General features: G+C 43.1%; 2 protein-coding genes across 23 annotated transcripts in view; one reads left to right on the plus strand and one right to left on the minus strand.

The window, feature by feature from the left end:
* Positions 1 to 15708, minus strand: part of AAK1 (AP2 associated kinase 1) — a 166157-nt gene extending 150449 nt beyond the window's left edge. For all 20 annotated transcript variants that reach the window (XM_019827338.3, XM_011281115.4, XM_019827332.3 and 17 more), the window contains exons 1-2: positions 15496 to 15708; positions 14819 to 15209 (exon numbers count right to left, since the gene is read on the minus strand). In XM_019827338.3, the coding sequence (XP_019682897.3) occupies positions 14819 to 14981 (163 nt within the window). In that variant the 5' untranslated portion in view covers positions 14982 to 15209; positions 15496 to 15708. The remainder of the gene's footprint in view (positions 1 to 14818; positions 15210 to 15495) is intronic.
* A 161-nt stretch (positions 15709 to 15869) lies between these two features.
* Positions 15870 to 17011, plus strand: part of ANXA4 (annexin A4) — a 160855-nt gene continuing 159713 nt past the window's right edge. Inside the window, exons 1-2 of one of the 3 annotated variants that reach the window (XM_023251733.2) lie at positions 15870 to 16004; positions 16698 to 16856. The gene's annotated coding sequence lies outside the window, so the exon portion shown is untranslated. Of the gene's footprint in view, positions 16857 to 17011 lie in introns of all 3 variants that reach the window. The other 2 variants (XM_045054334.1, XM_019827344.3) reach the window with 2 other exon arrangements.

Consider the following 17011-nt stretch of genomic DNA (forward strand, 5'->3'; position numbering starts at 1 on the left):
GTGTCAGGCACCACACAGGGAACAGGGGATATACAAGGAACAAGTCAGTGAAGGTCTCTGTTTTCATGATGGTGATATTCTTGTGGAGGGAGATACACAACAAGCAAGAATCAACTGACACAGGCCAGCTGGCAGAATAAAACATGATTGAGTTCCTTACATTGGATGGTCAAGGAAGGTCTCTCTGAGGTGAGTCTTAAGTGAGGTCTGAATGGCAAGAAGCAGCCAGCGATGGAAAGATCGGGAAGAAGAACATTCCAGGCATTAAAGACCTAAAGAGACCTCAAACTATAAAACTCCTAGAAGAAAACATGGGCAGCAATTTCTTTGACATTAGTCGTAGCAATATTTTTTCTAGATAGGTCTCCTAAGGCAAGGGAAACACAAGCAAAAATAAAGTATTGGGACTACACCAAAATAAAAAGCTTTTGCACAGTGAAAAACCTTTGTATCGTTTCATACAAAACAAAAAGACAGCCTACTAAATGAGAGAAGATATTTGCAAATGATATATCTGCTAAGGGGTTAATATCCAAAATATATAAATATCTTACATAACTCAACACCAAAAAACCACAAATAATCCAAGTAAAAAATCCAAGTAAAAAAGACCAGAATAGACATTTTTTTCTAAAGACAACACACAGATGACCAAGAGACACAGGAAAAGATGGTAAAAAAAAACAAAAAAACAAAAAAAACTCAACAGCAAACATCACTAATCCTAACGCAAATCAAAACCATAATGAGATATCATTACACCTGTCAGAAAGGCTAGAATCAAAAAGACATGAAATAACAAATGTTGGCAAGGATAAGGAGAAAAAGAAACTTTTGTGCACTGTTAGTGGGAATGTAAATTGGTGCATGCACTGTGGAAAACAGTATGGAGGTTCCTCAAAAAAATTAAAAATAGAAAAACCATGTAATGCAGTATTTCCACTATTGGGTACTTACCCAAAGAAAACAAAAATACTAATTCAAAAAGATATAAGTGCCCCATGTTTATTGCAACATTATTTACAATAGCCAAGATATGGAAGCAACCCAACTGTCCATCAACAAATGAATGGATAAAGAAGATGTGATATGTGTGTGTGTATGTGTATATGTACGTATATATATACGTGTGTATGTATATATATGTATACACACACACACACACACACACACACACACACACACACACACACTGGAGTATTACTCAGCCATAGAAAAAAATGAGATCTTGCCATTTGCAACATGGATGAACCTAGAGGGCATTATGCTAAGTGAAACAAGTCAGACAGAGAAAGGCAAATTTCACTCATATGGGGAATCTAGAAAACAAAACAAATGAACAAAGAAACACAAAAAAACAGACTCTTAAATACAGAGAGCAAGCTGGTGGCCGTCAGAAGGAAGGTGGGTGGGGTTGAAACAGATAAAGGGGATCAAAAGGTACAAACTTCCAGTTATAAAATAAACGAACAGCATAGGAAATATAGTCAATAATATTGTTATAACATTGTTGGGTGACAGATGGTGATTACACTCACCACCAGTGAGTGAGCACTGAGAAATGTACAAAATTGTTGAGTCACTATGTTGTACACCTGAAACTGTTAATTATACTTCAATAAAAAATTAATTAATTTTAAAAATAGATTTTAATATACTTTTCTATCCAGGTATCTTTCTTCCTTCCCTCTTTCTCTTTCCTTCCTTCCTTATTTCATTCCTTCCTTTTGTATTTCCTTTGTTCTTTTCTTTTTTCCCTCCTTCCTTCATTTCTTCCTATCTTAAAAAAGAAAAGAAAAGAAAAGAAAAGAAAAGAAAAGAAAAGAAAAGAAAAGAAAAGAAAAAAGATTTCAGGCAAAGGGACCAGCCAAGCCTAAGATGCCAAAGAGGAAACAATGTTAAATGCTCAAAAAAATAAAGGGGAATCACTGTTGCTAAAGAGTCACAGGTTGAGGTGAAGAGAGATACAAGCTCTTGCAGGGGTTTGCAGGTCAGAGTGAGGAGTTTGGATATCACTCCAGGTGTGCTCCTCTTCCTCCACCTCCCCACAGCCCGCTTCTCTCTTTTTCCACACAGTCTCCTTGTGAGATCTCATTCCATTTCACTTTACATTAATATCATGTGGTTATAGAACAACTCTCACCAAACTTTTCTCTAAAATCCAGGCCAGTCCTATCCACCAGTGCCCTAAACCATATCCACACTTGGATTTTCATTGGTGCTTCACGCTAAAAAGTCCTAAACCAAACTCATCCTCTTTCCCTCATACACTGTTCTTTCTTCATTCTGTTGACACCATTATCATCCACCCAGTCACTTAAGCCAGGATTCATCCCAGCTTCCTCTCAGCTCCAACATCTAATTATGAACGCTGATTTTTCTAGTTTAAAGGAAAGATATGGAAAAAGGTAAGTAGAAAAAGAATGGGATCTTTTGCCTCACTGATATTGACACATCCCAGTACGGCTCATACATAACCCAAGGTTAACAACCCATCTCAAGAAGGTTGTCTTAGTCCCAGCTACACAAGTCTAACACTTCAGCCTAATCAACCCCATGTCACTGTCCCTCTCAAATGGTCTCAACAGAAACTAGAGAACTTGAAAATCATGTCTTCCAGTTAGAAGGTATCTTTGAGGTCATCCAGTGATCTCCATATTTATATAAGGAAAACCATAGTAGCGGAAGGGAACCCACATGTCCCAGATCACTGAGAAGGAGACTACACAATCTACTTTCCTTACTTTATACAGCTCTTTGTTCAGATGAGCTAAACCTAAAACCAGAACTTGAATATGCATAGACCTGGACATTATTCTATCATACCACCTTCAAATCACTTTAAAATTGCTGGCTGAGCCACTTACATGACCCATTTTATGTTATGAACATAACATTAATATTCTAAAACTATTATTTTAAAAGAGAAAGAAATACTTCATTTTCTGGGAAAGTTTATCTTATCCAAAGTAACTTTTTTCAAGTGAATTCTCATCATTGATCAGAGAGCCACCAAGAGCTGATCTTTCAACAAGGTCACAGAACTCATAGGGCAAACCACCAGGCCAGGAAAGGCTTAAGGACGAGTCCCCTTTTCACTACTCCTCTCTGAAAGCAGCAAGAACAGGGAGAAATGAGTTCCTATCTATGTTCTAAGAGCTACGTATAGTGACCAGTTTTAGGAACTACCTCTCTAGACTCAATTTATAACTGAGCTGCTAGTGCCATACCTACAAACCTTTTAAAAACAATATGCCCTCTGATAAACATAAAAGTCTCATATCCTCTCCCTCCCCCCAGCGCTTAAGACTACAATGTGCCTCTAAAGAGGGTATACCACCATTCCCCATACTATTTGAGGTCCCTCCTTTCCTACCTAGGCCTGAGGTTAGTATGTGCTTTTTCAGATTATGTATTTCTTTCCTATCTGTCCCCTGCTCCCATGCCCACTACCCTAAATGTAAGTTGAGAGTCACTGTCCTAATTTACCACAGGCTAACAACCACCACAAGCTAGAACATTAATGCATGCTTTGCTTAAAGAGAAATTTTAGTAACTTCTGAGTTTTTGATACTTGACCTAATCTTCTCCATCTTTACAATATAGCACTGAAATCGTTTTAGAATTCTTTTATAGGGGCGCCTGGGTGGCGCAGTCGGTTAAGCATCCGACTTCAGCCAGGTCACGATTTCACGGTCCAGGAGTTCGAGCCCCGCGTGGGACTCTGGGCTGATGGCTCAGAGCCTGGAGCCTGTTTCCGATTCTGTGTCTCCCTCTCTCTCTGCCCCTCCCCCGTTCATGCTCTGTCTCTCTCTGTCCCAAAAATAAATAAACGTTGAAAAAAAAATTAAAAAAAAAAAAAGAATTCTTTTATATAGTTAAGATACTTATACTTTATATCTCTACTTTTGAGATTGATAGAATTAGTCATCCATAACTGAATTGAATCAGTAAAGAAATTTACACAATTTTCAGGAAGTCTGGAAGGTGTTCTATTTTGCTTTGAATTTTGTTATTTTTCAACTTTACCAAAAACCTAGATTTGAGAATTTATTCTCCAGTACCCTCTGTTACAGTGTTCAAATTTAAGAGTCCTTAATTGGATACAAAATAAACCTAAGGTTTACACCTTGCCTCCTAAAAATTACCTAACACTAGAAAGTAGATACAAATGAAATAAATAGCAAAACACAACTTTGGGATTATGGGCCCAAACAGTCCACAAAGGCAGCAAGTATGACCAGCACCCACAGAACAGAAGGAGAGAGGGATCAAATGTGGTAAGTGCTGCGGTTAGGTGGGAGTAAGGTAGGTGAGCAGGGCAGAGCAGGGGATCCCAGGTACAGGGAACACTACGAGGAAAGCACTGGAAAGAACTAAACCCATGATTCATGGGAGAGGAGGAGTGCACAGGCCTGAATGAAGCAGACGACCTATATTAGAGCCTAAGAATGTGAAGCTGGATAGGCAGCTGGGATCAGGTGTTCCTCAGGGGCAGAGAGGCAGAGGCCCTTCATACTAATCACAACATGACAGGCTGGGGAAATTTTCCAACACACAGGTGGCTTTCAAGCATGAAAAAAAAAAAAATCAAACCACAACATTCATCTGAGATTCTCTTTCTTATCTTTATTCCTCATCTGTATCTATCTACACAATATAGCATTTATTTAAATAGTTTGAGTCCCTGTATATAGTTAAGATACTCATACCTTACATTTCTACTTTTTAGATTAATAGTTTTATATATATATATATACATATATTATATATATATATACATATATATATATTACTATATATAATATATATATATTACTAACATTAGTTACATGTATATATATATACACACACACACGCACACATATATATATCTACACATATATATACATCTATATGTATATATATATATATATATATATATATCCATGACTAACTTCACCAGCTTATTCACACAGCAAAGCAAATACTGCCTGATTAAAACAAAATTCATGCACTCAAATGTTAAGAGTTACCATTTGCAGACTGCTAACTATATGCTAGGCACTATGTTAAGTGCTTTACGTAATTTCATCTAATCCTTACAACCAACCACAATATTATCCGCATTTTATAAATGAGAAGCCTGGATGTTAGTTGCCCAACATCACAGGGACAGGTCCAGGATTCAGTCCAAGGGCTGCCTACCCCCAATTCCCATGCTTTTAAACCACCGCACATGGGTCTAACCTTGGAGGTCTTCTCCTGAGAAGAACATCACAGTGTTCCCCGTTATTCTGGGGGACAGGGAAGGAAAGACAGTACTGGATAGCAGGTTTTCCCCAATCATTACTGAGTTACTCCTTCTGGTCAAACCAAGATTATTCCATAGCTGAAAAGCCAGTTGGAATTATTTCTCCCAACACTGCCCACTCTCCACCACCAAGAGGCCCAGGCTTCTAAAACTAGAGGACAAAGGTCTGAGGAGAAGGACTAGGCAAGTGGAAATTAAACAAATCTAACAAACTGGTAAGATAATCAGCACTTCCTGAACAAACAAGATTTCATGAGCAGGGAAAATGATGACTTGAGGGTCCTAGCAGGAGACCTGCCCCCTCTGTAAATGCTGCTCAACCCTCAGTCCTCCAGGAGGGGACCAGCTGACAAGGCCTGAGTCCTCTCCTCTTTTTTTTTTTTTTTCTTGTTTCTGAAGGGTAATAAAGTCTCCGTTTTGTTCTCAAATTCATGCTCAGTAGCACAGGGACAACAATCTCTCTCTTACCCTAAAAGCCCCAGTACAATAGCTGTAAGCATCCTCAAAAACAGGCAGCAAGCAAAATTACATGGCATTATATTGCTTTCTCCAAGATTCAAGTCCTAGATGAAAGGCATCATTATTTAAGATCATTATAATTACAAATGATAATCTAACATCAATGCTATGCTATGCTAGGCCTTCTATAATAATAATGTGCCATAAACTCTTGCATCCAATAAATAATCTCTCAGCTCTTCAGAAATCATAAATAACAAAGCTTCAATTGGCATTGCCATCCACTGTCTGCCAAGGTTAACTCAGGACCCAAGGAGAAAACTGACCATGGTGTTCAAGCTGATTCACTCACAGCAGCTCTCGAACGAAGCTCCAGATTTGCACTCTTTCAACTTTGTTCCAACTTGAAGAACTTGCCCTCTGCCAGGGTGGAAGTCTCGTTCATAAGAAGGACTCCTCTTTCCTAACAATTGTTCATAACTCAAAAGAAGAACTGAGATTGTTTGAAGTATATATAATACACTAAAAATAAAGATAGCAAACTGGTAATAATAAAGATACCGGAGGGGGGAAGGAGGCACAAAATACTGCAGCCAGTATTGCTGAGTGATTCAAAATCACATGGAATAAAAAGGCTTTTTTGCTTTGGTTATAAGCACAGAACATATGATTTATTTATGTAGGCAATTTTGTTCCTCAAAAGAAACCAAAAATGTTGCAATACTTACTTCAACTTTACTAAGAATATAACATATGCAAACGTGCAGAACTAGATGTGTTCCCTAAATAAAACAAGGTTACTCGAAGAAGGGGTTCCAGAGAAGACTCACAGTTACGAACAATCCAGCTTCACAAAATCTTCCTAACCAATTCAGTCCTCACTGATCTCTTTCCCCTCAACACCTCCAGAATTTAGAGACTACGCCACCCACCCTATTGTCTTATAGGGCGTTTTTGTTTCTTGTGTGTTGGTCACATTATGTCAACAAAGAGGGCAGGAGCCAAATCTTCCATTATTTTTCTATATGTCACAGCATCTTAGAGCTGAAAATACCATAGATGCTCAATAAACCTTGCTACTCCTGGCAAGCTGTCTCATGCACTCTACACTATACCTACATCCTCTCAGAGGAAGAGGATGTTTATTATAAATGAGGAACCAGTGGCTCCTATTGGTTAAATTACTTACCCAAAGCCATACTGGCAAACAGAAGTCAAACAACTTGAACCCACTATCCCTAATTGCAAGTGCTAGACTCTTCCTGAAAATTCTTCCTTGTACAAAGGATTATCTACATCTTCTCTCACAACATTCTGATTTTTAATGACCCTTCCCAACTGAACCTCCCTGTGAGCAATTCAAGTCAGAAAATGCTTCCACAATATTTTGGGGTTGCTCAGATATGAGCAACGAGAACATTGGGAGAATTTTCTAAAACTCATAATCCATATTCAGTCAGTGGGAGAGCCTACAAACCCTTGCCGTTCTACCTCCTTTAGTTTACTGGTTTATTTCTGGAAGTAGCTATTTTACACAGAAAATGACATAAAGATTTTTAACCATATTAGGTTAAGAAAGATTACTGCCTCACTGATCCTAAGAAAATGAATTTAAAAATTAAAGGATTTGCCTAAAGTCAGATTAGACCCTTCCGAGCCATCTCCGACTCCTCTCTCTTTCCCCACATTGGTCAACACATCACGGCGTGCCACCTTGGCACAACTGACATTTTGGGCTAGAAAATTACTTGTTGTGGTAGGGAGGGAGAGCTGTTGGGTATGCTGTAGGATATTCAGCAATATCCTTGGCCTATACCCACTAGATGCCAGTATTACCTCCCACCTGTAACAATCAAAAATGTCTCCAGACATTATTAAATGTCACCCGGGATAAACGCTGTTGGGTGAGAACCACTGCTCAAGACCAGTGGTCTCCAAACAGAGGGCCACAAAACAATCCACTGGGGAAGAAAAAAATATATATGAGACTCTCTACTTATATTAATTTCCATCTTAGAAAATAAGATTTTATCTTTATTTACTAGATGGCCCAACACTAGTGCTGCCATCCAGTCTCTATATCAGTCACATGTCTCATATGAATCTGATGGAATAATGAGGAAAGAGTGGAAGCTCCAAAGCACGGGCTGCACAGTTCATGTGCTTGGTTAAGTGGATTTACTGATTACACCTGTTTTAAGTGAATTAATCTTCATAAAGCAAACAAGGGGCAAAGATTCCTGCAAAGATATATTGGATTAAAGATAATAGGGGCGCCTGGGTGGCTCAGTCGGTTAAGCGTCCGACTTCGGCTCAGGTCATGATCTCACGGTCCGTGAGTTCAAGCCCCGCGTCCGGCTCTGTGCTGACAGCTCAGAGCCTGGAGCCCGTTTCAGATTTTGTGTCTCCCTCTCTCTCTGCCCCTCCCCTGTTCATGCTCTGTCTCTCTCTGTCTCAAAAATAAATAAACGTTAAAAAAAAAAAAAAGATAACAGAAGCATACATGAACAAGAGAATGGTAGAGCCTCAATTCTATTTGTGGTATACTTAACTCTCCATCAGTCACATTACGATGTACAAACGGTCACAATCTAATATGACAAGAAGTTTACCAAAACCTATCTAGAGGACTTAAAAGACAGATTTGCATCTATGATCAAAAATGATGAATTTCATTTTAAGTATATACTGTGCCTTCAGATATTAGTTAATGATAGCAGGACATAAATAAATAAGCATGTATATAATGAAGAAATTAAATGTTTAACTGATAGTGCCATTCTATCCAAAGAGTTCAGAGACTATTGCTCTAAACCAACACTGTCTAATAGAACTTTCTGTGATGATGAAATATCTTCTATCTGTGCTGTCCAAAATCATAGGCACTAGCCACATGTGGCTATTAAGCAAAAGTGGCTAGTGTGCCTGAAGAATTAAAGTTATATTTTAATTTAGATAATTTAAATTTAAACAGCCATATGTGGCTCTGGCTACTTTATTGGACAATGTAGCCCTGGACCACTAATAGATTATGCTATCTCAACACATAAAGCTCCCAGCAAGCAGTGCACTTCCCTAACTTTTGTCTTGGGCCATGTTATTCTGCCTAGAAAATTCTCTCAATCTTTTCCATCTAGTAATAAGTTCTTGTTTTTGAAGACATACCTCAAATATCCCCTTTCTTCAGCTTTTCCTGACTATTCCTGACCCCACAAAATTCATGGCTGCCTCTTATCTGTTCCCCCCCCCCCTTTACATCCTTCCATTATTGCACTTGGAGGTATCGGCTCACGTACCTCAAGTGCTATCACTGTCAATTCCTCAAGGCAGTCTTATTTCTCACTGGCTGATGCCCAGCACATAGTGAGGGCTCAGGAACAGTTACTGGATATGGCAATGAACAAACCAACAAACCTTGACCTCCCCACTTATACTACAGTGCCCCTTCCACCACACCAAAAAATGGCTCCAGAAAAGCAGACTGAAGGCCACTCTTTGCTACTTCACAGTGCCAGATGCTACTTCAATAGACAATACCATTTCTATTATTATCACTGTTTGGCTCTTTCAGATGCAGATGTCACAGTTATTTCTTCAGCAGGCTTAGAAAGCATTTATCCTTGCAAGAGTACAAGATGAAGGTACATGGTGGTGTTAGTCCCCTTTCTGAGATGTCAACTTTCAAACACTGCAACGACTGCTCTGATGCCGTAATGTTTTGTATGTACTTTATGAATGTTTATCGAGCTGTCCCCATGTACTCTACGTGCAGTTTTAGCTACTGAGGTACAAGTATACGTCTCCCCTCATCATCTCCCACTCAAAACCCACGTGAAACTGTTTCTCTTCATCATCTCTCATTAAATGAGTGTGACTTTGCTAGACCAAAAGAAAGGCTTTGACCATGCAACTAACTGCTTATTCTGGATTTCATTTCTGAATTCTAGATTTGGCTATATTTAGCAAAGCTATAACCGTCATCATGCCTGAAGCCAGGAAGAAGACACCATTCACAAACCACCCCCTGAAAATCTGCAGTTGCCACTAAAAAACCAGACTTCCCAGCAGGCAAAGACATCTGAAGTGGGAGGGATCAAACTGGTGTCTGCGTCAGAGAAGACCTCAGGTGCTTGTAACTAACTCTCTGCCTGGCACTAAAGCTCTCCATAACCTTATTTCCTCTTTTCTCTCCAACCTACCTTCTGCTCTGGTCAATCATCGTCATTATTTCCCCCGTCCACTCTCTTCTCTAACACTGGTCATCCCTCTCCCCCACCTACTTCTCCTTCAAGCTGCCTGCCTCTCACGGAACCTTCAGGACCATCCTTCTCCCAGACACTATCCCCTCCCTTGCCCCACAAATAGCACAGGGTTGAGGCACACAGGGTAGCAATGCATAATGGAGAGCTACTCAAAGGTTACTCAAAAAACCCAGCAAGTTGGGGCGCCTGGGTGGCGTAGTCGGTTAAGCGTCCGACTTCAGCCAGGTCACGATCTCGCGGTCCGTGGGTTCGAGCCCCGCATCGGGCTCTGGGCTGATGGTTCAGAGCCTGGAGCCTGCTTCCGATTCTGTGTCTCCCTCTCTCTGACCCTCCCCCGTTCATGCTCTGTCTCTCTCTGTCTCAAAAATAAACGTTAAAAAAAAAAAATTAAAAAAAAAAAACAAAAAACAAAAAACAACAACCCAGCAAGTGAAGAAAGTGAACAGCAAGGGAATAGCCAGGGAACAAATGTAGAATTTCCTTCTACCATTCTATGCCCTTCTTTCCTTGATTCTGGAAGGGAAACTTGTGCTAACCCAAATGATAACACTGGACTCGTCAGTATTCCTGAACTCATCATACTGTTTCACCACTCCACACTTGCATATGCTCCTCTTTCTGCGGGGAAGGCATTGGGCAACCCTCATCTGGACCATCTGCTGGGCAATTTCCATTCCTGTTCAAACCAGACATCATCTATAAACCCTCACCCTCAGGCCCTCTCTTTATCACCGCATAACATCTTTTTACCACCTAGTATGTACCAAGAGCCATGCTAAGTGCTGGCCACTGATCTTGGGGTTATTAGTTGGTCTGTGAGCACCTAAAGACCCAGGCCCACATCCTGTTCTTCTCAGTAGCTCTGGAACCTAATGCAGTGCCTACCACAAAGGCCTAACGAAAATTCACTAAATGAGTACATGTATGTATCACATCAATACCAACACAATAGAATTATGCTGCATATGCATGTGTATACACATACATACATACACGTATACATATGTTTGTTTTAGGTCGTTTCACACACACCTTTAAGCCTCACTACCTTGTGATGTTGGGAGGAGAAATCGTCAGCTTACTGGTATGGAAACTCACTTAGTAGTTCTTGTTAACTCTAGACCTGGATTCCTTTAGTATAAGTAAGGAAACTGCTCTGCAAGGGCACGTGACCCACCTTATACAGAACTGATGCAGTTCTGGAATGTGGTCTTGGACACAGTAGGAATTCGACAAACATGTACTGTTTAAAGCTTAGAACATAAGGCCTCACATAGCTAAGGATGTATGACAAAGGCACTACTCTTCAGTCCTTCTCTGAGCACTGCTCCTATTTTCCCATGGAGCTTATTCTGGAAGCTTAAACCAAGTCTTTCCTTGACATCACATGCCCATTACCTTAGACATGATTAGGAAGTCATCATGGCATCTTTACTAAGGAAGCTAAAGAGAAAATATCTCCCTCTACACCCAGCCTAGAGATAGCCATATCCTTCTGAATTCATGGTGTAGAGGCTTCACTTCTCCCAAACAAGCCCTCAGTGGCTAGTTAGTGAAAGCAGATGAACAGTGCTGATGCTGATGGAGATGGCAGCCCAGACGTTCTCCTTTATTACTACAGCAGCTCCTCCTCGGTGTTCCTGCATTCCTCACTATAAAGCAGAGACCAACACCCACATCAGAGAAACAGGGGTGATAGGTGGGATGTGGTGGGAAAAGAGTCTATGTTTAAAGCCCACCCTCCCCATACTGCCTGGCCACTGTCCTGGGCACTCGCACAGTTGTCCTTGGACAACTCTGGCTGGGACTGGTGGTTAGGGCAGCACCTGGACACTCAAAAAGGAAAGGGTACAGGAAGGAACATGGCTACCTAAAATATCTATTGACCCTTGACGGAGCTAGTGAGGCTTCTGCAGAAAAATATCTGACTCTGTCCACCCACAATAGGGAACGGGATGGCTGCAGATTGCTGTAGCCAAACTAGCCTTCACAATGCCCCTTCACTTCCCCTGAACTATATATAGGATGTAATGTTGCTGGCAAATAATGGCTGCCGCTCGTTGAACACCTGAAAAATGTTAAATAATTCATATACATTGCTTCATTTAATCTTCACAACCACTCCATAGGACAAGGGTTCTTGATCTTTTGCTTGCATCAGAATCTCTCCAGAAATCTGTTAAAGCCCCACACTCTTGGTTTATGGGGTGAGGCCTAATTCGCATTTCTAATAAGCTTCCAGATGATGCTGATGCTCCTGATACAGGCTCTACACTTCGAGAACCACTGTCATAGGGAAACAGATTTGAGAGAGGCTTGAAAAGTCTTATCCAAGGTTTCACAGCTAGTAAAGAACAGATGCAGAATTCGAACCTAGATCTGCCTGACTACACAGACACTGCTGGTAACCGTGCTATACTGTATGTGTGAGTATCTGCCTTGTCTTCCCAAATTGTGACAGCTCTTTAAAAGCAGACATCACCCTTTAGAACTCCCCATATCCCTGTCAGAACCTAGCAGTGCCTTTTTACTTAGTGGACGCTACGTAAATACTTTGTATACTGACTCCTACATAGCTATATACTTCTAAGAGCCACAAATGCAAAGTCTCAGTTAAAGAACATAAAAAGAACAATGTCACCAGACCCAGTTTTACGTGAGACTCTCTCCTGCTGCTCTGAGTCTTTGTCCATGCTGTCTCCACACTTGGATAACTCCTACTCATTTGGTCAGTCACTTCCTGCAGAAAGCAATCCTTGGCTCTCTAAAACTGAGGGCCGCTGCACCCTAAGCTCATCTCCATAGCACATATCACTCTATTCTAACTGGCTGTTTTCCATCTCTCAAAGTAGTTTGTAAACTCTAGCATCTAGTTTTATGTCATACCTCCAGGGTCTAGCACAGTGCCTGGTACATCAAAGACACTCCATAACTGCTTGTTGAATGAACAAATAAATAAATGCAGAGCTGCAAGCCCTAAGTTCCACTTAAAAATATCATAATGCGTGATGTGCAATTCTCAGGGATAAATTCCAGGGAAGAGGAGGACAGCCTAGATGACAAAGACCAATTTTCCTTTTATCTTCCCCATCATTCAGATTCTGAGAACAGGTACTGCTTAGGGTAGCCCCACGTACAAGGAGACTATATCCTAGCTGAACCAGATGCTCCCGGGCTATAAAGTCAGCAGAGGCCATTCAAAGAGAAGGAAAGAACTCTGTGCCCCTCATTCCTCCTGATTTCTCTCTCACACACTCCTTCTCCATTTCTCCATCCCACTGCAGTCAAGGGCTTTGGCACAGGAATGAAAGAGACAGATCAGACTCAAGGGTGCGGATCTGGCAGCGGGCACAGAAGCATCTCCCATCCTGCACCAAAAGCCCACAAGGAAAGATCCAGAGGGACAGTGACTCAGGCCCCGGATTAAGTCCAGCTAGAGCAGTGCTGAGAATGGAAAAGAGCAACAATTTCACAAGGACATTAATTGTCAGATCTTTTTTTTTTCTAAAGTGCTTTTAAAGTAAAGGCTTCCACCCTAACCCCAGAAAACTGGGCCCGGTTGAACCCAGTACTTGCACAAGCTGAGAGTCAAACACAGCTTTTTCCTCCTCCTAACCCACCCGCCCACAACACTCACCATGACAGGGATCTCCCAGGCCCAGGTTAGGACCCTTGCTTCAACCTTAGCTTGCAAAAAAGGCTCCACTCCAGCTAATAAACTGTCCCCCCACAACCACCATGTTGCAGTAACAGTGGCATCCCCCTTCCCCAATCCCCTCTCAACCGATAACACAACCTACAGCAGGTTGGCCCCATTCAATTAGCTTGAATAGCTTCATGCCAAAGAAATTGCTGCTTTTATTAAAAATAAAAGCACACAAGGCAGGCAATGGGCTGTGAAAAGTATGAGTCTGGTGTAATTATGAAGGTCGAGGTTAAGGTTACCAAAAGAGACATGCAAAGATTTCCAGAAAGCCTGGAGGATAAAAAACGTATATTTACATATCTATAGATACACAGATGAACACACATGTAGGGAATTTACACAGATCTAAATAACATCTTCTCCAACAGAAGAAAAATAAAAATCAGATGTCACTCTCAAGTAATTCTTTTGGCTAAAAAATAAAAACTAAAACAGGAGGAAGAGGGGCCTAGTGGACTGGTTTCAAAACAACCACATTCATCTCGTGTAATTTCTGTTATCTTAGCTACATCCTGGGGACCTGATTACAGTTGGGTCAGGAAACAAAACTAGTCAAATCCACCAAGAAGCCTTGGCTATTAGAAAAACATATTCCCATTCTTTGAAAATCCTCTCTTCCTCCAGTGCCTGCTCATGGGAGTGGGAAAGTTGGGTAGAAGGAGAAACCCCTCTCCCTTCTTAAAGGTACTCCATCTCCACCCTTCAGCCCTCACATCAATATTTCAAGTTTAAGGAGGATGACAAGCCCAGCACCCTACATTTGATGTGAAGCTTCACACTTTCACACATACGTTTTCCCTCTGATCCTTGTAATTCAGTGAGGCAGACAAGAATTGGCTTGTCAATTTTTAAAAAATAATAAAAGGTCACTGAGGTAAACAATTTCCAGCAACGTCCTTCCACCCCATAAGCCCTGTCACTTCCAAACCTCAGTTTTAAATTTTTCAAGGACAATGATTCACTGAGCAAGGGAAGGGGGAAGGGGGAAGGGAGGGTCAACTGGTCAAAACCCATTCATACACTGAACAACTAGAAACCAGTCTTGCTGCATCAGCACAAGATTTTAATTCACGGCGCACTGAAAGAGTCCCACCATACCTTCCGCCAACACCTCGTCCACAGTGACCTGCTGTCGCCCAATGCCAAAGACCCTTCCGATGTAGCCACTGCCCAGGCCCGAGGTGCTGCCCCCACCTCCGCTGGAGCCAGAGCCCAGGCCAGAGCCGCCCTGCTCTCGCCGGGAGTCGAAAAACTTCTTCATCTTGAGAATAGGAAGCAGTAAAGCAAAATACCGAAGGTTTCTGGATTTTTTTTTTTTTTCTAAGAAAACAAGAGATCCAAGGATTTCTTCTCGGATTTCAGCTCGGAGAGGAGCCACCCGAATCCGGCCGTGGGGGTGGGGGCTGAGGGAGGATGCCAATAGGAATATGCGTGTCAATCGCGCCGCGGTCCCCTCCTCCTCAAGAGAGCGATTCGCGTAAGTTTAAACCTGTGATGACAGAAGAAGAGAGGATGAATCAGTAACACACTTACGAATTCAACCGCTGAGTCCTAGAGGGAGCAAAAGCCATCATCCCGGGGAAACGCTTCATGCATTTTCCTAGCGAGAAAAATTCTGGTGCTGAAATCCCGACAGAGCGCCGGACCCCGTCCCCGCGGCTCGGAAAAAGGAAGGATCTGGCCGCCTCGGGCAGCGCCGACCCAGCAGATCACTGCCTTCCCCTCCTCCTCGGTCTCCCCGCCGCCCCGCGAGGCAGCATCCCGGCGGCACCCACTTGAGAAGGCTCGGCGGCTGGCGCCCAGCTACCAGTCCTGCAACATTGTCACCGCCGCGGGGCCGGCCTGCGACGCGGAGAGGAGGCGGCGCTGCAGCGAGAGCCGGGGCCGCGTTAGGCGCCCGCCCGCCCGCCAGCTGATCCCCGGAGCGCCCAGCGGAGACTGACCCGCCGCCCCTCCCCCGCGCGCGCTCCCGCCCGGCTCCATCCACCCAACCAGGAAGTGAACCGCCGCCGGAAGTGCCTCTCGGGACGGCGCGGCGAGGGGCCGAGGCCCTCCTATTGCTGCCGCCCGGTCGCGACAGACGAGAAGGAGTCGTGGGAGAGAAGGGGACCCAGGAGGGGGTTGTCTCAGTGTGTACAGAGTTTTGTAAAAGAACTTTTAATCACCCGACCGCAGTGCACCATGGGAAAGGTAGTTCGGCGCAAGCCACCGGCTGGACTACAACTCCCAGGATGCCCCTGACGGAGCGAGCAAAGCGGCTGCGGTGGCCTCCTTGGCCTCGAAGGTGGTTAGCGGGGTGGTGCATTTGTGGGGATTCGGTTATTTAAACATATCCGGTAAAGAAACCGCCAAGGACTAGGAAACTGCTGTATGTTCCACCCTCTTGAAGCCATCTTATTTGCGGTTTGACCTCCCTGCACAAGGGATTCTGGGGGTTGTTGTTCCCAAACGGATCGAGAGGCTGACACCTGAAGGACGCGGCTTAACCGCTTAGCCTCTGGCCGGTCCTGCAGGGCTTACCGACGTCACCTGGGCAGAAGGTGGAAGACGAGGGGTAATCGGGAGCATTTTGCTGGCAATTGGTCCGAGGCCACAGTCGAACGCCAACTCTGAGTAGAACCTGTGCCCTTCCGCCGCCAACCTCAAAAAGCCGTTTTTGCTCCCAGATGTTGTTGAGAACCGCTCGGCGGTCAGCTCTGAGCTAGGCGCAGTGAGAGCGCTTAATAAGACGGTGTCTCGGCCGGGAATCTACAGGCAGGACTCAAACCGAGAAACTTAAACGTTGTGTTCAGGGCAGATTCTAGGGTACCAGCAGATCCAAGCCGTTGGCTGTGACCCCAAACTGGGGCTGGCTCGTCTGCCGACAGTGACCCTCAGTTCTTCCACGTTTGCTGATGCTGTGGGTGGGCCTTACCTTCACATAACCCCTCACACAAGAACCCAAGACTGATCTGTTGTTATTTCTTTTTCACTCAAGATTCCCTCCTTCCTTGATGCTGATTTTTACCCTGATACCGCCTGAGTGCCAAAGTCCACTTGGCGGACAATGTGATTTTCATCTGCCAAATGCAGAAGACTTGGAAGGCCAGTTACTACCCTTCTACATCCCTAGATTTCCTGATGGACGGTGCTTAAGGTAGTTCCAAATCCTTGCTCCCTCCCCATCCATGATTTTCCTAACTACCCGAATATAGGTTCTTTCTCACCTCCACTTGCTCTCCCTAATTCTCCGACCGCGTTCTTGACTTGTACTTCGTCCCAGAATTTTTCAACAAGCATTTAAGGAGAGGA

The sequence above is a fragment of the Felis catus genome, chromosome A3 (genome assembly GCF_018350175.1).
Source record: "Felis catus isolate Fca126 chromosome A3, F.catus_Fca126_mat1.0, whole genome shotgun sequence".
Classification (NCBI taxonomy): domain Eukaryota; kingdom Metazoa; phylum Chordata; class Mammalia; order Carnivora; family Felidae; genus Felis; species Felis catus.